General features: G+C 54.4%; 6 protein-coding genes across 6 annotated transcripts; 2 read left to right on the top strand and 4 right to left on the bottom strand.

The window, feature by feature from the left end:
- Nucleotides 1-686: 686 nt before the first annotated feature.
- On the bottom strand, nucleotides 687-1,443 carry J4E93_007284 (uncharacterized protein; the record flags this gene model as incomplete). The annotated part of the gene is made up of 3 exons (XM_049345194.1): nucleotides 687-1,104; nucleotides 1,163-1,328; nucleotides 1,401-1,443. The coding sequence occupies 3 exons, from the start codon at nucleotides 1,441-1,443 to the stop codon at nucleotides 687-689; spliced, it is 627 nt and encodes a 208-aa protein (XP_049197424.1).
- Nucleotides 1,444-1,901: 458 nt separating this feature from the next.
- On the bottom strand, nucleotides 1,902-4,219 carry GFA1 (glutamine--fructose-6-phosphate transaminase (isomerizing); the record flags this gene model as incomplete). Its single annotated transcript, XM_049345193.1, has 4 exons — nucleotides 1,902-3,675; nucleotides 3,732-3,963; nucleotides 4,063-4,133; nucleotides 4,215-4,219. The coding sequence occupies 4 exons, from the start codon at nucleotides 4,217-4,219 to the stop codon at nucleotides 1,902-1,904; spliced, it is 2,082 nt and encodes a 693-aa protein (XP_049197423.1).
- Nucleotides 4,220-6,111: 1,892 nt separating this feature from the next.
- J4E93_007282 (uncharacterized protein) lies at nucleotides 6,112-8,414 on the bottom strand (the record flags this gene model as incomplete). The annotated part of the gene is made up of 2 exons (XM_049345192.1): nucleotides 6,112-6,279; nucleotides 6,327-8,414. 2 exons carry the CDS (start codon nucleotides 8,412-8,414, stop codon nucleotides 6,112-6,114), a joined length of 2,256 nt encoding a protein of 751 aa, XP_049197422.1.
- Nucleotides 8,415-9,005: 591 nt separating this feature from the next.
- Nucleotides 9,006-13,233, top strand: J4E93_007281 (uncharacterized protein; the record flags this gene model as incomplete). Its single annotated transcript, XM_049345191.1, has 3 exons — nucleotides 9,006-10,421; nucleotides 10,483-10,572; nucleotides 10,642-13,233. The coding sequence occupies 3 exons, from the start codon at nucleotides 9,006-9,008 to the stop codon at nucleotides 13,231-13,233; spliced, it is 4,098 nt and encodes a 1,365-aa protein (XP_049197421.1).
- Nucleotides 13,234-13,389: 156 nt separating this feature from the next.
- J4E93_007280 (uncharacterized protein) lies at nucleotides 13,390-14,952 on the bottom strand (the record flags this gene model as incomplete). The annotated part of the gene is made up of 1 exon (XM_049345190.1): nucleotides 13,390-14,952. The coding sequence occupies one exon, from the start codon at nucleotides 14,950-14,952 to the stop codon at nucleotides 13,390-13,392; it is 1,563 nt and encodes a 520-aa protein (XP_049197420.1).
- A 328-nt stretch (nucleotides 14,953-15,280) lies between these two features.
- On the top strand, nucleotides 15,281-19,933 carry J4E93_007279 (uncharacterized protein; the record flags this gene model as incomplete). The annotated part of the gene is made up of 4 exons (XM_049345189.1): nucleotides 15,281-15,336; nucleotides 15,474-15,635; nucleotides 15,730-18,871; nucleotides 18,920-19,933. 4 exons carry the CDS (start codon nucleotides 15,281-15,283, stop codon nucleotides 19,931-19,933), a joined length of 4,374 nt encoding a protein of 1,457 aa, XP_049197419.1.
- Between the last annotated feature and the right edge of the window lie 571 nt (nucleotides 19,934-20,504).

Raw genomic sequence — 20,504 nt, 5'->3', positions numbered from 1 at the left:
GCAAGGGAGAAAGACAGGGAGGAAAGATGGGCCGGGCGATGGGGTCGACTGCGCTCTGCTCGCACAGATGGGGCTGGTGGTGAGTAAGAGCCGTCGTCCAGGGAATCTGAGGTTCCAAGGCGAGGCACTGCGCCTGGACTAGCGTCTTCCAAGGCCCTGGCGGGAAAAGGAGAGTGCTTCTCTCGTCCACCAACCATCCCTCTTGCACTCAACAATTCTGTTGCATTGCAGCGACCAGCCTTGACCAACATGGTCGCATAATCTCCGCCATCGTCTCCTGCATGGAATTGCCGCCCTGGACTGAATCTCGCACGCGCGCACCACCTTGTCAAGCCGCATCCCTCCAGCCCAAGCGTCATCGCGATCGCCTTGCGTACACTATGCATTTACGCTAGCCCACTCCAGTCGCACGAGGACATGGCCAGCGCAGCACAGCACCGTTCAATACTGGAAACGCGTTTGAAAAGCACGTGGGACGATAGAGGGCCATGTAGCACGTGAGCACGTATTGTAGTACCAAAGCTACGAACACTGGTTCATGAAGAGGAGAGGGTGCGTAATGCCCAAAGCTATAGCTGCGTGATTCCATTTTGGACACGCATGCCTTCTATGAGCATGTGCAAATCAGAGCCTAGTAGTGGCCCGGTCACTTAGATCTTTGTGTCCCCGTATCCTCACACCACCTCCTAGTCCACAAACTTGCCCTCAACCCACCCCCGTCTCTTGACACCCAACTCCACCGCGGCACTCCCCCAGTCCTCGCCATGATTGTGTCCGCTCTTGCCATCCGCGCCACCAATCCCCGCCCTCATGAGTCCCTGCTCATCGCTCAATAGCGTCAACAGGCCAAAGATGACGGGCACGTTGTTGTCGAGCTGTAAGCGCATGAGTCCATGGCTCACCGCCTCCGAGATGTACTCGAAGTGCATCGTCTCTCCCTTGATCAACACGCCAATCGCGATTATCGCGTCAAAGGGCGAGTTGGACGTCTTGGATTGCGACGCTCCAGTGAGGGCTGTGAGGTCCGAGGTGGAGCCGAGGAGGTCTGCTGCTGCGCCTACGACGCCTGTGGACGAGGATTGGATTTGTGAGGCCGAGTATAGTCTGTGGAGGTGCCTGTTAGCTTTGTGCCCGGATTACAACGTCGTATGAGGGGACATACTGCTTGACGGCATAGGGCAGCTCGTAGCTCCCAGGCACGCTCTGCACGACTATGTTCTCCTCCTTGACTCCCGCTTCCTTAAGCTTCCTCTTGGTTCCCTCGAGCAGCGCATCGATGATCTTGGTGTTCCAGCGTGCGTGGATGATGCCAATGCGGAGTGCGGAGCCTGCACAGCTTCAGTCAGTCGCACAATGAGGTGGTGGGGGCGGGGTTGCTCGGAGCTTGCTTGCCTACTTACCATCGTACGTCTTGGGGGCGCCGGGGCCTTTGATGGTTGCCATGTTGCCGTTGCGCGTGTGCAAGTTTGTGGGTAGATTGAGAAGGTGCGATGGAACAGTGGAGTCGCTGTGGTGAAGGTCGAGCGGGAACGGCGACTGGGTGGGCTGAAGAATGCAGGAACGAGCTGCTGAGCACACCACATTGGGAGCCGCCCCGCAACCGAAAGGCAGGGATCCCGCATCGTGCAATGGTGTCATCGCGAGCAGGGGTAAGCTTCCCTCAAACGCCTCTCGTTGATTGCAATGAATTCTCGTCCTGACCCGTCAAGACAGTCACAAAATGGGACAGATGTGTTTGAAATTTTGTTCATTCAATCAGAGCATCGCATCGCTCCGAGTTCTAGATATCGTAAAAGTTTCCATGCCATACACATAAGCTACATCCAAGAGCTTTCAATCGTAAATCAAATCCAAATCACACCAGCTTCTCTATCCTAGAGAACGCCATATCCATAATACATCTACTCGACGGTAACCGACTTGGCCAGGTTGCGGGGCATGTCAACGTTGACACCCTCGGCAACCGCCATCCAGTAGGACATGAGTTGCAGGGGAACGACGTTGATGAGACCCTGGAGAACGTCGACGTTCTTGGGCACCTCGATCTTGTCTGTCTTGTCGGTAGGGAACTCGGGGTCGTTCTCGTTGCAGATGATGATTGGTCGTCCGCTACGGGCAATGACCTGTTGGTATGCGTTGAGCGACTTGGCGAAGATGTCGTCACGGGTAAGGATCATGACGATAGGGAGGTTCTCGTCGACCAGAGCCAAGACACCGTGCTTGAGCTCACCAGACATGACAGCCTCGCAGTGAAGGTACGAGATCTCCTTGATCTTGAGAGCACCCTCGAGCGCGGTAGCGTGCTGAGAGCCACGGCCGAGAAGCAGCAGGGACTTCTGGTTCTTGAACCTCTCGCAAAGCTTCTTGATGGGCTGGTCGAGCTTGAGCACCTCCTTGAACTGGTCCGAGATCTTGGTGAGACCCTCGATGATCTCCTCCCGCCTCTTCTGCTTGGATGCACGATCCTCACTGAGAGAGAGCGCGAACATGACCATGCAGACGAATTGCGAGGTGTAGGCCTTGGTGGAGGCAACACCGATCTCAGGACCAGCGTTGATGTGCACACCGCAGTGGGTGAGGAGAGAGATGGAGGAACCGACAGTGTTGACGATACCGACAGTCAGGGCACCGCGCTCCAAGCAGTAGCGGAGAGCACCCAGGGAATCGGCAGTCTCACCAGACTGGGAGACAAAGACGCAGGTGTCGTCCCGGAAGACGGGTGCCTGACGGTCAAGGAAATCGGAGGCCAGCTCAACGGCAATGGGAATTTCAGTGAGCTCCTCAAAGATACCACGGACAGCCATGCACGAGTGGTACGAAGTACCGCAGGCAACGAAGATGATTCTCCTGCATCGCCTGATGGTAGAGAGGTATTGACGGAGACCACCAAGAGTGACGGTCTTGTTGACAGCATCGAGACGACCACGCATGGCGTTGACGACGGACTCGGGCTGCTCGAAAATCTCCTTCTGCATGAAGTGGTCGAAACGGCCCTTCATGATCTCCTGGAGCTGGATCTCAAGAGTCTGGATTGTGCGGACGTTGGACGAGCCGTCATCCTTGTGCAGACGGTGAATGTTGAGGGAACCCTCGTGGATGTGTGCAATGTCGTCGTCCTCGAGGTACAGGACCTTCTTGGTGTGCTCGACGATGGAGGAGGGGTCGGACGAGAGGAAGAACTCGGTGGGCATCGGGACGCCGTCGTCGGACAGGAAAGCGCGCGATTGCGATCGGTGAAGGAGCGACTTGTCAGGGGGAGCGAGCAAGTTGTTGGACTTCTTCAGCGCGACGTTGTGCGAGGCGCTCTCAGCGGGGAGAGCAGCACCCTCGTCGTTGTACTCGACATCGACGAAGTCGACCTTCATCTTCTTCTGTGTTCGTACACCGATGACGAGGGGAGAACCCTTGCGGGCCGCAACGACCTCGTGGGGGTAGTGAACGGACTTGAGGAGAAGACCAAAGGCACCCTGAAGCTCCTTGATGACGGCCTTGACGAGCGAGGGGAAGCTCAGATCGGGGTGCTCGGTGTAGATGTACTTTGTGAGCTTGGCAATAGCCTCGGTGTCGGTCTCCGTCTCGAACTTGAAGCCCTTGCTCTCGAGCAGCGTCTTGAGCTCCTTGTAGTTTGTGATGATACCATTGTGGACGACGGAGAACTCCCAGTTGGGGTCGGACCTGGTGGGCGGTTAGTGCGTGCTCTGGGTGGTCCAAAGAACGTGGACGTGACATACCTGTGGGGATGGCAGTTGACACGCGATGGGGGACCGTGGGTGGCCCATCGGGTGTGGGCGATACCGGCGTGCGAGTCGAAGACCTTGTTGAGGTCGAAGTTCTGCTCCTCGACGAGCTTCTTCAGCGAGGCGACCTTGCCGACCTCCTTGACGGCGTAGACCTCATTCTTCTTGTCACCGTCAATGGCAAGACCGGCCGAGTCGTAACCACGGTACTCTAGACGTTGCAGACCTGAGGGGACAGCGTGTTAGTGATCGCCCTCCAGCCCCACCAAACCACTTCCGACTCCGTGGAACGCGCGTCTGGGGGAGCGGCTGCGGGATTGCTTACCATTGATGAGTGTGTCGAGAATGTACTTCCTGTCCTTCTCCACCAGGTAGTTGATGTAGCCGAAGATACCGCTGCAGACACCGTCGTTAGCCCGTGTTCAGAGCCTCGCTGTAGCTGGCACAGCTTCGCATAGTGGGGCGGCGGGGACTTACCACATGGCGACGAAACGAAAGTAGGGTGCTGAATATGAATGGAAGCGATTGTAAGGCAGTCGGAGGCAATTGGGCGTGTGCAAGAAAGTAGGGTGCGGGGGGAAGCAGACAGGTGTGTGAGCAGAGAAAGAGCGGTGGTGTGTTTGACTTATATCTTCCAGGGCCAAGCACTGAGCATGCCCCAGCGACGCCCTTCTCCACCCGGCCTGGCTAGCCTCGCCAATGCAGCGTATCGCACCCGTCTGTGACGCCGCTCTACCACCCTTGAATCTCGCCCTCGCAGCCCTGCGACCCTCTGCCACGCCCTCCCTCACTGTCCCCTATTTCGTCATGTCTCGCGGAGTCATCCTGGTCCATCGGCTTCCGCGATGCTGCCAGCCAATAGCCCCCGCTGCTGTTCCTGACCTGATCGCCCGCTATCCATCGTTTCTCAGGGACCAAGAGGCGCAGCACCTCCAAAATAGCAACGCTAGGCCCGTTCCTCGACTATTTTCATGTCAAGATGCCAGAAATCTTCTCTTCGCAATGCTACACCGCGGCCACTATGCCACTCGCGTCCTGACGGGCGCCGCATTCGCCGCATGCGAGGCCTCAAGCTCGCCCAAAGACTGTGCTTATGGATAGGTTTCTAATTCTGCTTCGTCGTCCAATATCTTGGATCCGCTACGTCAGCGCAGGTACGGCTCCAAATTGGGAAGCCAGCGCCGTGCGTCACGACTTGACATCTCGTGTAAACTCTGTTTGGTGATCTTCTGCTGATATGGTCGACAGCTTGGAGAAAACCGATATGCGAAAACAAATCATGGCAGATGGGTGGAACCCAGTCGTTAGCTGCACCAACCGTCCCACTAACGGCGCAGGTTTACCCGCAATGTGCTCCCCACCGTGTGCAGTATTGTCTGAATCAGACGGTGAGAAGCAATATCGTCTGGCCCTGCAGGTCTGCATTTCACGCATGAGCGCCAACAACGCACACCTCACAGGAGCCAGAGAATGTCTTCAACCCGTTGTGGCCGATGCTGCCAACGAATCACGCACTGGAACCACAAACGTGGAAGATAGAGCTGAGACTTCGGGGCGTGTACGTCTGCTCAACTGCATCTGAAGTCGAACAACGGTGAGCACCTTGTAGCTACTGCGCGCTTGTTCCGCTCTGGCCAAAAGCTTAGTCTACCTTTCTGCAGGTGTGAGCTCGACTATAGGAAAGCGTGCCGACAAGAACCTTTGGCCTGCGTCCGTTGGGAACGTCTGGATGCCTTAGCAGTTCGATTGTCTTGACCGCCTCTAAATTGCCATCCATACCACAAACACGGCATCTGAAACCCCACCGTAAGTGGCGTATACGAACATCAGCCGCACATGCACGCCTTGACAACAGTCGTGCCGTTGCATTCGTGCCGACTCCTCATTCCGGTCTTTCCGCGCCCCGCATGTACTTCGTATCCTACTCGCCAAAGGTTGCACCAGTATTGTATCGTCTCGTATCGCGGCCCTGGTCAGCAGCTAGGTATCCCCGCTGCATCTTCGGAGAAATAAACACACCATTTGCCTCACCCCGTTTCAGATGCTGCTTGCCGTTTTAAGGACACATCACAGCATTGAACACGCCCAAGCATATATGCAACGTTTTCACATTTATGTCACAGTGCAGTTGACATTGAAAAGCAAAAAGAGACACCAGTCGGGTTCTACAATGATTCGAGTTCGTGCCTAGCCGCTTCTACTCATGCACATGGACTAGACCGCGTAAAAGCCCTGGAGTGCGCCTAAACCCAAACCTGCCTAGCGTAACTTCTATGATGAGAGATGACCAAAGATGAGTGCTGATGTACATCGCTGAAATGCTACATGCAATGCAAAACGAGGAATAAGGCAATTTGCGATCGGGAACCGTCGACTACCGGCTGTCACAGTAGCCGGGAGCCTTGGGAGCACCTCCGTGGATCCAGCTCTGGACAGTGAGAGTTGTGGTATATACCATGCCAACTGCACCGATGATGCAAAGCAGTACGTCCAATACACGTGCAGTGGTTGTGCGCGCGACAGCCCGATAATGGAGCATGGGCTATATATTGTTAGCAATGAGCAAGTCAGAGGAAGATATGTGCTTACAGGATAGATGAAGACCAACGGAATGCAGGCAAAGCTTCCTACCAGACTAACAAACTTGTCCAAGTCACCCGCACCGGCCCAAGCAAGGCAAGCGCACACCAAGACCATAAAGAAGCGGAAGAAGTTCTTCTTCCACTTGACGTACGGATTGTACTTTCCTGTTCTACTGAACAACTGCTGGCTGGTAATCTCGATTGCCGGGTAGATCTGCAATGGCGTAGATAGCAAAATGGCGAGCGAGTAGATGAACTGAACACCATTGACGAATCTGTTATCCTGAGGCATGTTGAGAAGTACCACAGTCTTCGTCTTAGATCCAAATGCTGCGTAGGAAAGGGCTCCAGCGCTAAGGAAGATGACGGTGATGATGATCATGACACCTCCCAGGACCTTGGGGAACTTCTTCGGGTCTTTCATACCGGTCTGGATAGGGATGATGAGACCGATGCCTTCGAATGTGAAGATGGCGGTACCGATGAAGAGCGTCCAGTCTTTGGCGTTGAAGTTGACAATGTCAGAGATACCGCCCTGGTCGACGATGGTGAAGAGATCGTAGTAGTACAGGTATACGAGACCCATGAGAATGAAGAGATCTGCCACCAATGCGAGCTTCTGGATGTTGTTGATGTTGCGGTAGAGCGACAAGGGCAAGAAGATGACCATCTGCATCATGATCATGTACTTGATGTCGATGAAGGTCTTGCAGTTGGATACCGCAAGAACAAAGGCTTGCAGGTTCTCAGACACAAAGACGATGTAGGCAGATGAGAAGCCGATCTGGGATATGACAAGCGAAGAGTTGATCATGTTGCGCATCCAGTTTCCGTAGAGATGAAAGCCCATGTCACCAAACGAGTGCTCTACCACGAGCCGGGTGGAAACAAGCAAGACAAAGCAGGCATACGAGAGGCCCGCGACACCAAGGAGTACCACATTGGAAAAGAGCATGCCGCCGTTAAGGAAGGCTCGGGGCAGGAACAAGACACCAGTGCCAACAAACGACTTGAGGAGCAGCATGGCTGCACCTGTGGGGCTGCCGGTGCCGGTCTTCTTCGCTTTGCGCTTTCTTCGCTTGCCAGGGGTGAGCAGTGCGCTCGACTCGCCGTACTCACGGTCTTCGTCTTCGCTCTGCGCGCCGGAATCCAGAGCATCAGAGGAGAAGTATTCGTCCGGTCCCAACACCTCGTCGTCTTCTTCGAGAGATTCACCGGCGAAGTGGCCATATAACGTGAGGAACTCCAAGAAGTTGCTGGTAAAGACCTGCGGCGGTGGGCGCGCCTGTCGGACTGTTCCATAGCCAGATGGGCCCGGGCCGGGTGAGGGACTCCCAGCGGCTCTGCGCAAGTAGTTTCGTCTGAAGCCACCAGGCTGGCGAATGGAGTCGATGTCGAGTGCTTCGTCTTCAGGCCGACGTCGCGAACCGTGGAAGCTCTTGCTGCGCTGCAACTTGCCCTGCTCTTCCGCCGCCTGCTGCTCGCTCCACCTGTAAATCTGTCGCGTGATGTCGCCGCCCTGGAGTTGCAAGCTCGAAAACTGCTCCTCGTCTTCCTCGGGCCTCGTTCCAGTTGATTGGGCATCGTCATCGCCTATTCTTCCACGATTCGACCTGCTTGGTGAGGCATAGTGGCCTACCAGATGCCGGCGCACGATCTCGGGGTCTTCATACGGCACAGGCGAGCGACCGCGGCCGTCAAAGGAACCGTAGTTGCTAGGCGGGCCACGAGGAGGCGCGTCTTGGGCGGGGGACAGTGGGCGTATCGGAGGCGTGCCGAACCGTGGGGGTGAATTGCCCAGTGACTCTTTCAGCGCTGAAGAGAGGTTTGACTCGGCTGGGCCGGGCAGGGACGACTGCGGATCTGCGCGTCCAGGCAGCGGTGTCTGTATCGACGACGAGTTTGCCGTCTGGGTCTGGGAGGGTGTTGGTATTTGGCGCACGGCAGGTGTGCCGTTGGGAAGGGAAGGAACGGGCGAGCCCCGTCGCGCGATAGAGCCTGCACGAACAGACTGCGTATCGGGAGAACTTCGTCGAGAATCTCGCGACGACGGCACCGCCTGTGGGTTCGTCGAGGTCGAACGCTCACCCGACATGTTGGGCTGCGTGTGTGGTGTTGTGGAGCCGCAGTGAACTTTGTGATAAGGAACGCGAGCTTCGGCTACCTGCGTCTAACGTCGCAAAGGGAATGCTGAGCGATAAAACACGCTACGGGTAGTTATATGGATGGCGTGGCCAGTGGACACATACCGCGAGGCTTCGAGATGCTACGCGTAATGTACAGCAGCAAGAGGGAGACGCGCAGAAGAAGCAAGGAAAGCTGAGTCGGGCTGCTTCGAGGCCTGTGCCGAGAGGTTGAGGTCATCCGTCGATTCGCCGGAGAGATGTGGCGCCCCACGCGCGGGATGACCATGTCACACCGTTGGAAGCCCTGCATCTTTCCACCGAGAAGCGAGCGCTAAGCCGCCAAGTGAAGCATAGCAGAAGACTTTACTGTTCGCGATGTAGATGCGGCGTCATCGCTCCTCGGGTGTGTTGCCCTGTCGTTACCCTCAGCTGTTCAGTTCATGTCTCGCTCCTACACCTCACCATCTAACGCTCATCGGCGCATCCCGTGCACGGCCTGACCGGAGCCGCAGTGACACCCCGTGCCACGAACATTGAACCAGGTTCCCGATGCCGAGACCATGACGAATGCGGACGACGACCAGACGACCAGGCTTACCCTGCCGCGGACACGCTCCAACTTTGCAACCCGCACAGCACGAGATGAGAGTGCGCGACTGCATCGACGCTCGTTCGTACAGCATTCACCACCACCTGACGAGGAAACACCGCTTCTGCCAAGCAGTGGACGCCAGCTTCCAGCTGATGCAGATGTCTACGATGGCGCTCAAGGGACGGGGAGCAAGCAGAGAGGGATGAGCAGCTGGTTCTCGAGTATCCTTCAGACGTCACGATCCAATTTAGCGAAGGAGCCAAATAATGACGGCAAACGACACTCAGCCAGCGAAACCACCAAACCAAGGCCTGGCGCTTTCCCCAGACCCGTTGGAGGTACCGAAAAACTAGGCACTTTCGCTGGAGTTTTCGTACCGGTAACCCTCAATGTCTTGTCGATTTTGATGTTTCTCAGATTCGGCTTCCTTCTCGGTCAAGCTGGTTTGATTGGCATGATGGGGATGCTGATAGCAGCTTATGCCATCAATCTCTTAACTACATTGAGTATTTCCGCTGTTGCCACCAATGGCACCGTTAGAGGCGGAGGCGCGTACTACTTGATCTCACGCAGCCTGGGGCCAGAGTTCGGTGGATCGATAGGCATCGTCTACTATCTTGGCTCAGTCTTCAACACCTCGCTCAACGCTGTCGGTCTCATCGACTGTCTAATCGAGAACTTCGGCAGCAATGGAGGTGACATGGCAGAGTGGCTACCTCAAAGCTACTGGTGGCAGTTCCTCTGGGCTACCTTGGTTCTAGCCGCGTGCACACTTATCTGCCTTGCTGGAAGTGGGCTCTTCGCACGCTGCAGCAACGGCCTACTACTAGTCTTGTTGGTCGCGACTATCAGTATTCCTCTGTCCGCCGTGTTCAAGCCTCCGTTCGAAAACCCGAAAGAAGATATTGTTTTCACAGGCCTCAGCATTGACACGTTCCGTCAGAACTTACTACCCCACTTCACGCGAGGAGCTGCGGGAAGTGTCGATCATCACCGAGAGAACTTCCAAGATCTCTTTGGTATTCTCTTCCCAGCTACGGGAGGGATTCTGGCCGGTGCAAGCATGAGTGGCGACCTCAAGCACCCAAGTAAAGCCATCCCGAAAGGGACCTTGTACGGCATAGGTCTGACCTTCATTCTTTACACACTCGTTATCTTCGCTATGGCGGCGTCAATAGCACGCGAAACTTTCTACAACAACACAAATGTCATCCAGCTGACCAACATATCTGGCGCGGTCGTGCTTGCTGGCGAGATGGCAACATCCTTATTCTCGGTACTCATGGGTGTTATTGGCTCAGCCAAGCTCCTCCAGGCTCTTTCTCGCGACAATCTTATTCCTGGACTTTCGATCTTTGGACAAGGCACGAAGAAATCCGATGAGGTAGGATGTCTACAGTTATCTTTTCTATATCTATACTAACCACGTAGCTTCATTCGCACAGCCGATCTATGCCATCATCATCACTTTTATCATCGCTCAGATCACAATGTTTGCCGACATCAACCAGATTGCTTCATTTATCACGATGACAGTAAGTGCTCCCTCTTACTCTACCAGTCGTCAGTCAAACTCTATCTGTTCAAATTCTAACACTCTCTAGTATCTCATGACATTTCTCGTCACCAACTTGGCCTGTTTCTTACTCAAGATCGGTTCTGCCCCAAACTTCCGGCCCTCTTTCCACTACTTCAACTGGCCCACAGCTGCTGTTGGGACGGTTGTCTGTGGAGGTACCATGTTCTTCGTCGACGGCTTCTATGCATCTGGATGTGTAGCTCTGCTCATGATCATCTTCCTGCTGATTCACTATACTACTCCGCCAAAGCCATGGGGTGATGTGAGTCAGGGTCTCATCTATCACCAGGTGCGAAAGTACTTGCTGCGCTTGCGCCAAGAGCATGTCAAGTTCTGGAGACCCCAGATCTTACTCTTAGTCAATGATCCGCGGCGGCAGTATAAGTTGATCCAGTTCTGCAATTCGCTGAAGAAGGGAGGTCTCTTCGTACTTGGGCACGTCATTGTCTCTGATGACTTTGGGGAAGCTGTGCCAGAAGCTAGACGACAACAGCAGTCTTGGACAAAGTACATCGACTTCTCCAGGATCAAAGCGTTTGTGAACATCTCTATATCTCCTGCCGTCGAGTGGGGCGCTCGCAACCTTGTTCTAGGTGCAGGGCTAGGTGGCATGCGGCCAAACATAGTTGTCATGGGCTTCTACAACCTACCTGAGATGAGGCAAGCGCAGCCTTCCATCGGCATACCTTCGCCCCAACCATCACGCCCATCCAGCAAGGCTATGAACCATCCCATCTCTCGGAAAGCAATCCAAGCAGCAGCCAGGCGACGCGTCACAGGAAACACCCATAGTATGCTTCCCACCGATGCTATGAAACCAGAAAACGCGATTGCTATACGCAGTTACGTCACTGTTATCGAAGATCTGATTCTCCGGTTGCAAGCAAATGTCGCTATAGGCAAGGGGTTCCAGGAACTCGAGGTGCCGCCTACCAAGCCTACGGTGAAACAAAAAGCGTTCAGCTTCATTGGTCTCAATGACATTGATATCGAGGATTCGTCAAAGAAGTACATCGATCTTTGGCCGATTCAAATGTCAGCCGAGGTCGCTACTACTGGCGATGAGCCAATCCGCAAGAATGTACTGACCACGAATTTCGACACGTATACACTCATCCTGCAGCTTGGATGCATCTTACACACGGTACCGTCTTGGAAGCGCATGTACAAGTTGAGAGTCTGTGTTTTCGTGGAGTATGAGACAGACGTCGAGGAAGAGCGTAGTCGCGTTACTACATTGCTGCGTAATCTGCGCATTGAGGCTGAAGTCCACGTCTTCTGGTTGTCCTCCGGAGATTTGAGCATGTACGAAGTCATCATCAATGGACGAGATGATGGTCACCTTGATCAGACTGGTCGTGATATCGATTACTCGTTGGAAGACGAGCGATGGTGGCAAGACATCAAACGACTACGTCAGCCCGAGAGTTTGAGTGCTAGCCAGGAACTAGCACAGACTGTCGATATTCTTGAAGCCGTCACCAGTTGGCCTATTGCCTCGTTCCAACATGGTAGGCAAGAGACGAACCCAAAGCGCTTCTCAGCTCTGCGCAAGATGCTACGTAAAGCAAAAAGTAGAACATCTGGTGGCAATCTTGGGGATGGGGCAAGGGCCAAAATGCAAAGCCAAAGAATACCTGTCCAGCTACTTGAAGACAGCGATAGCGACACTCAACCATCCTCAGCGGGCGGAAGGGAAGACGATGCTGACGATGAAGCAATGGCTTCTGATAGCGAGGCAGTCGTTAGTGGCAGCAACTTCGACGAATACGACTTGGATGCATCGAGTGATGAGAGTGACCAGAACGGGCAGAGGCTGTCACTAAGAAGACGAAAAACGGCACCCAGCACCTCTTTCTTCACCAGGCAGCTGGATCTCCGTAAGGCCATTTGGAAAGGTTCACGGAAGGATAGCACCTCGCAGAAAGATGACCGACCGACCACACAGTCGGTGACACCGCTCAAACCGCACCCAGACGCCGTTGCCTCTGACACAGCTATTCTTCACGCCGGAGAGCGAGCCAATTCCCAAAGTGTAGCCAGTTCATCCTCTCAGCGCTCTGGATCCTCACGAGCCGCAGTCAAACCGCCTACAATGCGTCGGCAGTCATTGCCCAAGTTCACATCGAATCCAACTCCCCGAACAGCGATATCATCGGAGGAAACGGCCGGCCCATCAATAACATTCGTCGATACGCCCAAACCAGCAACAGCCAACAAACAAGACCCCATTGTGACATCTGGAGAGCCCTCCCAACTCGCCGCAGAAAATACACCAGCAAATTCCAGTCCCCACTCAGCCGCAGCATCATCTCACCAACCTACTGACACGGGTACCGCCTCCCCAGCTTCCGGATTTCCTGCCCAACAAGCCATCCCTCTCTCCTTCAACGACCTACCGTGTCGCGCTCAACATCTCATCCTAAATGAGCTTATACGGAAGCATTCTGATGAGACGGCAGTTGTGTTTACTACGCTTCCCAGCCCTATGGAGGGTACTTGTGAAAGCGAGGCAGAGAGTGTCAAATACATTAGTGATTTGGAGGTCCTATGCCAAGGCTTACCGCCGGTGCTGTTGGTGCATAGTAATAGTATGACCGTCACTATGAATTTGTAGAAAGACCAGAGTTTGAAGAGAGAGGTAGAACGGAAGTTGTATAATTTAGATAAGCATCGAGACGCTAGTAGATCGCATTCCACGAAATTGATACATAGCGATGAAGTCGCAAGAACGAGGTGGTGGTATCATGAATGCTACAACTCAAAGTCTAAACTACTCGCTATCATCCTCGCTACTCGACATCACTGCGTCTTTCTCGACGACCTCTTCTCCCTCTTCATCCGGCTTGCCTGTCATGGAGAAAGCCTTCAGACACGTAATTCTGGTACCAGTCGAAGAGGTTCCAAGCAGCTTACCGACCTGCGCCGCTGTGAAACCTTCAGCCTTGCCCGCATCATCGCTCTTCAGCTCGTCCGTGCTCAGTGACCAGAAGCGCACTGTGCCATCGCTGCTACCAGTGACGATGAGGAAATTTGTTTGCGAGAGCTGGACGATTTCAAAGTCCTTGACACGGCCTGTCATGCCTGCTGCTGGGCCACCGATTTGAGCGACTAATCTGCTAGCAGGAACTTCGTCTTTGTTCTTCTCTGACGATTCAGTCGGTATCGTGGTGTTGGTGTCGAAGAGAAGAACGCGGCCATCCTCGGTTGAGACGAGTAGCGTGCCCGGATGCGACTCCGACGGCAAGTAGTGCATTTGATGGATCTTAGTCCTCGGGGTCGGTGCAATCTTTGCTTTTGGCTTGGATTCGATGTTGAAAACGACGATGCCGCGCTCGAAGCCCACGGCGAACTCCTCGCCTTCCTTGTCCCAGATGACTCGCCTTCCCTCGCCGGATGCGAAGCGCCCTTCGCCTACGGCGGTGAGGATGTTGCGGTCAAAGTTGAGCACGCCGGCTTTCTTTCCTGTTACGAGGTTCCAGAGTCGCATGCACTTTTCGCCTTTGCCTACGCTCAGCATGAGCTTCATGCTGGGGTGGACGGCGAAATCATTAATTCCAGAGGGTACCTCGCCGGGTCCGGCTGTGTCTCCGCTGGGTCGGCCTTGGGGCTTCGGTATTGGCGCTTTGATGGTTGAGAGGGCAGTCCAGTCGCGTGTTCTCGTGATGGCGATAGTGCTGTCTTCCGCGGAGCTGAGGAGCTTACTCCTGGTTGGGAAGTAGAGGGCTGTGATGTTTGACGAGTGGTGAAGCAATGAGCCAAGTTCCTTGTTCTTGGGATTTTCAGTAATGGAGCCGCCATGGAGGGAAGGTAGCTTTGGCCTGAGTTTTGAGGCGATTGGGGGAGCGGTCGAGATGGAGTACAGGTTGATGCGCTCATCGGTGCTGCCTGTAGCTAACGTGATTTTGGACGTCTCATTCGAAAGCGGAGACAACGCAAGACAGCGGATGGAGGATGAATGGGCGTTGAAAAGAAATGTGTCGGTAAAATCCACTTTTGGCCTGTCCGTCTCAGGTGTCGATGCATCATCCTGTCCGGTGAAGAGACTGCTGGGAATGGATGCTGCGAATCCATGCAGAACTCTCTCGTAGGAGCCGGTTATGACTTGCACAGTCGTGACATCTGGGACAGAATCTTCGCTTTTTGCAGTGGAATCGATCTGGAGTTTGCTCATGCTCAGGTCCATCTTCCCGTTGGCTGCACCTTCCTTGCTATTGCGGATTGCCGTTTCCTTGGTCGCCGGCTGTTTTGTGGTGGAGGCAGCAGCGCCCTTGGAGCTCTTCAGCGCCTTCGCCTTGGCGGCGCTCTCGGCGGTCTCTCTCTTTCTCTTTGCCATTGTCGATAACTCGTCGTTGTTTCGCGCAGCCGTCGCGTCTTGCGATCCAGAAGTTTTTGATGCAGACGGCAGGGCTAGGCCGGGTGGAGTAAGGCGCAGCTAGTGTCCCAAGGTTGGCCCAATGAACCAGGCTAGGCAGGGCTTATCACGGCCATCCCTGCAATGCGGCGTGAGCAGCCCTTCCCTCACGTTCTCGCAGTCCCGCCCATCAGTCCAGCATATCGCAAAACACATTTCCATCAACCAACGCGACCACCAACCCCGATAATTCATCACAACGGCGGCACTCGTGGATAACGGATGTCGGCCACCGTTCGTCGGTCTTCATATGTCCCTCGACAGTTTACGGGAAACCTTACGCCAGGAGAAGACAAATGAAGCCGCGTAAGTCAAAGTCCACGACTATCCATCGCGTTTGCAATTTGGCCGATGGAATCAACTAAATGCATCGATGCGACAAGGAAAAATCGCTCGTTTTAGTTTATTTGCGTGTTGTGGTGGTGCTAATTCAATGTCCCCAGATTCACATCCGCGACGTTGGAGCGCCATCTCCGGGCACTCTGGAAGGTCACGGGCTGCTGCAATGCCGCTCTGAACGGCCACCAGCCCGTAGCAGACGACTTCGTCTATGGCGAACCTGACGAAGAGGAACGTCGTTTTCTCGACCAAAACGACATCTCACAGTAAGATCCCTCCTGTCCCTAGTACCATGCACCTACTCGTCGCCAACGTTCACGTTGTCGTCGTTCCACTCTGCTAACACGGTCGCGTCTCTAGAGGTCGACGCTTCAACGATGCAACGCTGCCCTTCCCAGTGGCCGTTACTGACCATCAGCCACCACTCCCTGCTACCCTACCCTTCCAGAATCCAACCAAGACCTTCACCAAGCCGTCGCCATCCCCCGTCGTCGGCACCCCAAGCCTCGAAGAGCAACTTCGTGCCGCCTCAGCTTCGCCGTCCGTTGCGACGCAAACCTTACCTTCAGTCGAATCGTCATTACAAAGCGACGTTATCCACGTTGTCCCCCGCGTAAAGGCTGCCTCACATGCTGCATCGCCCACTACAGAAGATGAGGTAGCAAACAATGCCCAACCCGACGCGACCCTTGCTGTCCAGGCTCCAGGCAATCAAGAACATTCCCCTCGCGACAAAACTACGGTCGACCCAAGTGCTGTTGCATCCCCGACGGCCGACGACACGAATGCTGCTACCCTCCCTGACGGATCTTCGTCGAGTGCCACCACGGACGCCAAACCGAAGCCACCACAAGTCGTTCATCTACCACCAAAAGAAGTTCAAGAGGCCAGACTGCAGGAGACGGAGCGAAAATTGGACAAAGCTGCCGAGAAGGAGCGAAGAGAAGAGGAACGGCTTACCATCCCACCCACGAATGCGCCCGTCGACGTTTCTTCCCCGTCATCGACCGTCGGGCCCTACTCCCAAGCAACACCGCACGCGCAACACCATTCGCCTGATACCAGTCCTGATTCGGAGACTTACAGGGAGCGCAACAACGTCCCGTTGCCAAACGACGATGTCCTCGACCCCGCCGCGCAGCAAGTCAAGGATGACCACGAGCGTGCTCTGCACAAACGAATGAAAGAAGCAAGAGAGAACGCCCGAGCAAGAGAAGATGACTCCCCTACACCAGACATCGAGCAACAGATCGAAGACGAACAGGCGATACGGTTAGCGCGCGATGGGAAGAGTCGTCTGAGCGAGTCCCAGCCCTCCGGGGGCGTACATTCGTTGACGGAGGGTGTGGACGGCGGTTACCGTGCGGCAAAAACAGAAGAAGAAGACTCGATCGGAACAAAGACTGTTCATGATGTTGCCATTGACTCTTTACCAACTCCAACGACCGTTGCCGCGGAGCCTTCGACTGTGGACCGCGACAATGCCGACCAAGCCATCGACCACCAACAGGCCTCTCCTACCGCCGACCATCCCACACCTCCCGCTGACATCGATATTGAAATGCGCGACGTACCATCCCTGGATGCACAAACAACGTCCTCGCCCCAACATCCAACATCCCGTCCCGGGCGTATGACTACCCGCGTCGCCTCTGGAGCAATACGACAGAAATCTGTCTCTGAAATTATAGCTGAGAAGGCAGGACCGAAAGCCATACCAACCCCCCGCTCAAGTAATCATTCGGCATCTACAAGTCCTCCAAGACCAAGAACAGCTCGCAATAAGTCACAAGAAGTCTCGACCGTCGTGTTCGCCAAGAAGACACCGACACGGGCATCGAAAGCCCTGCAATCGTACAACGAAGATTATGCGTCGCTCCAAGGTGCTTCGGAAGATTCGAGCCGAGATTATCTAGAGGGTCTTTTCAAGTACCAGGCTCACCACCCGCCTAGGTCTGTACCTCTGCAGGAACTTGTAGCATCTGCAAGGAAGACGGTGTCGACGGCTGGTACGCTTGCGATGATTCGTGAACATCAAGACTACAAGATTTTGAAGAGAGTGTACCAGTTGCAGAATGCCAACCGATGGTCCTTGAGGCAACTTCAGAAAGCCGTCGAACCTGAGCGTCCATTTACCCACCAGGATCAAGTGCTTCTCGACATGAAGTGGATGCACACAGACTTCAAGGAAGAGAGGAAATGGAAGAAAGCACTTGCCGCTACTTTTGCGGAATGGTGTGCCGAGTACGTGGCCAGTACACCTGAAGAACGATCAACGCTACGGGTCAATGCATGCATTCCAAAGTCGGCTAGGCGTGCGAGCAACGACGAGGAGATGAATGATGCTCCTACGCCAGAGCTTGTCCACTCGAGTACGCACGAGACGGAGAGTGAGTCATACGGTGATGAGGACGATGTACTTACTCCCGTCAACGCCAGCCCCCCTACAGGTCTATTCTCACTAGGCTTCAACGACGTGGTCATGAAGATCGACCGCACACCTGCCAGTGATACTATGTTCCGGGAACTGCCTCTTTACGACCCGATGTTCGAGGGCTCCAGCGACACCAACCCGTTCTCTCTCTCAGAGCCACCTATCCTTCCCGTTTCCAAGTTCGTCACTGGAAAGCTGGTCTCGCAAATACGAGGGCCACCCAAGAAGCGTAGCAGGTATGACTATGACTCTGAAGACGAGCCGTCTTCGCCGCCTAGTCGATCTGGTACGTCAGCCGAACATTCAATGCCATCCACACCAGGTCGACGCCTATTCTGTCGCAACGACTTACCACCGGAAATGACCAATGTCGCCTTATTCAACGCGGAGAACAAGCATGTTCGCGACCGACTTCAGGCTGCCCATCAATTCAGACCACCTACAGAGTTCAACATGCCCACTATTGCCTTCTTCGAAAACCGCACGCCCTCTCAGTGGCTGTGGGAAGAAGACCAAAAGCTACGGGCGTTGGTGAAAGAGTATACATTCAACTGGTCCCTGGTCTCTCAGCAGCTTTCGTTACCTTCGATGTTCGTGTCCGGATCCGGTCGACGAACGCCATGGGAATGCTTTGAACGCTGGGTGCAGCTTGAAGGTCTTCCGGCGGAGATGTCCAAGACACAGTACTTCCGCACCTACCAAAGCCGACTGGAGCAAGCCAACAAGACCGTTTTCGCTCAGTTCCAGGCTCAACAGCAGCAGCAACAGCAACAAGGCCAGACCCCAGGTCAACCGCGCAGAAGACCCACGACTACGCCAATACGAGTAGAAAGAAGGCGAGAAAACAGACATCTCGCTATCATCGATGGCATGCGTAAGCTGGCCAGAAAGCGCGAGTCTGCTGCCCACAAGCAAGCGGAGTCTCAGAAAGCCGCTGCGCTTCGAAAAGCACATGAGCCTGCGCCACCCAAACAGACAACCCTAACGCCACAAGAGTTTAGTCGTATGAAGTGGGAACGCGAAGAGAAAATGAAGCAAAGGCACATTGCGCAGGAGATGATGGCTAGGGTAAGAATCATGTCCCTACACGATGAGTACACCACTGACGGAAAACAGCAACAAATGATGGCGCGGCAGCAGGCCCAAATACAGGTGCAACCAGGAATGGCGAATGGTGTGAACCAGATGCAACGTAACGGGACACCCGGGGGCACAAACAATGTTCCTCCGCAAATGGCTAATGCGTCTCTGCAACAGGGGCAGAATGGCCCGGCAATGGCGGCCCGCGCACACCAATCTCAACAGGGAATGCAAGCTAACTTCGCTAACGGCAACATGTCTGGCATGTCGATGGGCACACCGGGCGTTCCCCAAGCACAAATGCAAGGCAATATGCAGAACACCCAGCGTATGGGACCGCCGGATCAGATGCGCATGGCCATGCAAAGAGGCCAATTTAACGCTACGCAACAACACCAGTTCCAACTCCAACAGCAACAGATCAACATGGCTAGCAATCTTACCCAAGGGATGGGAATGAACGGTATTCCTAATGCGAATATGATGACACCCGTTTCCAATCAGAACGGTGGAATGAACGGGAACATGAACAACTCCATGAATGGGATGGCAAACACCGCTGGATCCCCACGAATGAGCCAGGGCAATGGTAACATGCAAACACCGTCCCGCCCCCTATCGAGTGGGCACATGCCTCAGCTCCTAGCTTTCCAGAACCAGATCAAGGGACAACATCCGGAATGGACACCAGAACAAGTTTCGAAACAGGCCTCCGACCACCTCAACCGTTACCTGGCTAAACAACGTACGCAGGCATCATTGAGTCAGCAGGCAATGAGCGCAGCAGCTGGATCGCCTGGCATATCTCCTTCTCCACAAATGGCGAATAATCAGTATTTCCAGCAGAACGGTAGCATGGCCAACGCTCCTCAAACAAACGCGGTACAGAATTATCAGGCCCAATTGGTCCAACAACAACGGCTGATGGCAAGACAGCAGGCTGGCAGTCCTGGATTGAACGCCCGACCACCTAGTCGGAGCGCCACGCCTCAGAATCCACAGATGCAACAAAGTCCCGGTATGCAGCAAGCACAGATTAACCGGTCTTAAGGAATCTGATTGGCAAAGAGAGCGCCTCTGCGAGGCCCCGTCACCCTTGGCTTGTATATAATTTTAATGTTCCTGCTTAGCGTTGTTCTTCTAGCGTGGGAAAGTCTGGTTTTTTTGCGATGTGTGGGCGTACCCATGAGAAGCATGGTGTTTGTGGCGTTGAATGGCGCTCACGCAGTCGCTCAAGGCAGTGGTTTGTATTAGGGGAAAACTCTTTGTGTCGCTTTTGCCAGCGACACCCATCATGTTTTGGTGATGGGCCTCCGAAGAAATATGTAGCTGTCTGAATATCATGCAACTCGAGCATAACATCGAGATACAAACATCTTTCAATCGCGTCCCTTGCCGTGTACTGAGGCGACTTGTGGACTGTGTGGCTAAGCCGCAGGACCTGCCATTGGTATATATTCCAGTAGGTTTCTAAGGTCTGCAAAAACTGTTGGAGACTGAATTGTCGAAGATCGGTGCTCGGCAGTCGACGTGGAATGTAGCGATGGAGAAGCTGATGTGGGCCCGGACCACATGTTGACTAAGCTGCGCGAGGCAGCTGAAGGCGGTGGGTGAAGGCACA

Source organism: Alternaria ventricosa, assembly GCF_023758065.1.
Source record: "Alternaria ventricosa strain BMP 2768 chromosome Unknown scaffold_13, whole genome shotgun sequence".
Taxonomy (NCBI): domain Eukaryota; kingdom Fungi; phylum Ascomycota; class Dothideomycetes; order Pleosporales; family Pleosporaceae; genus Alternaria; species Alternaria ventricosa.
This window is presented reverse-complemented; position numbering and strand designations above follow the sequence as displayed.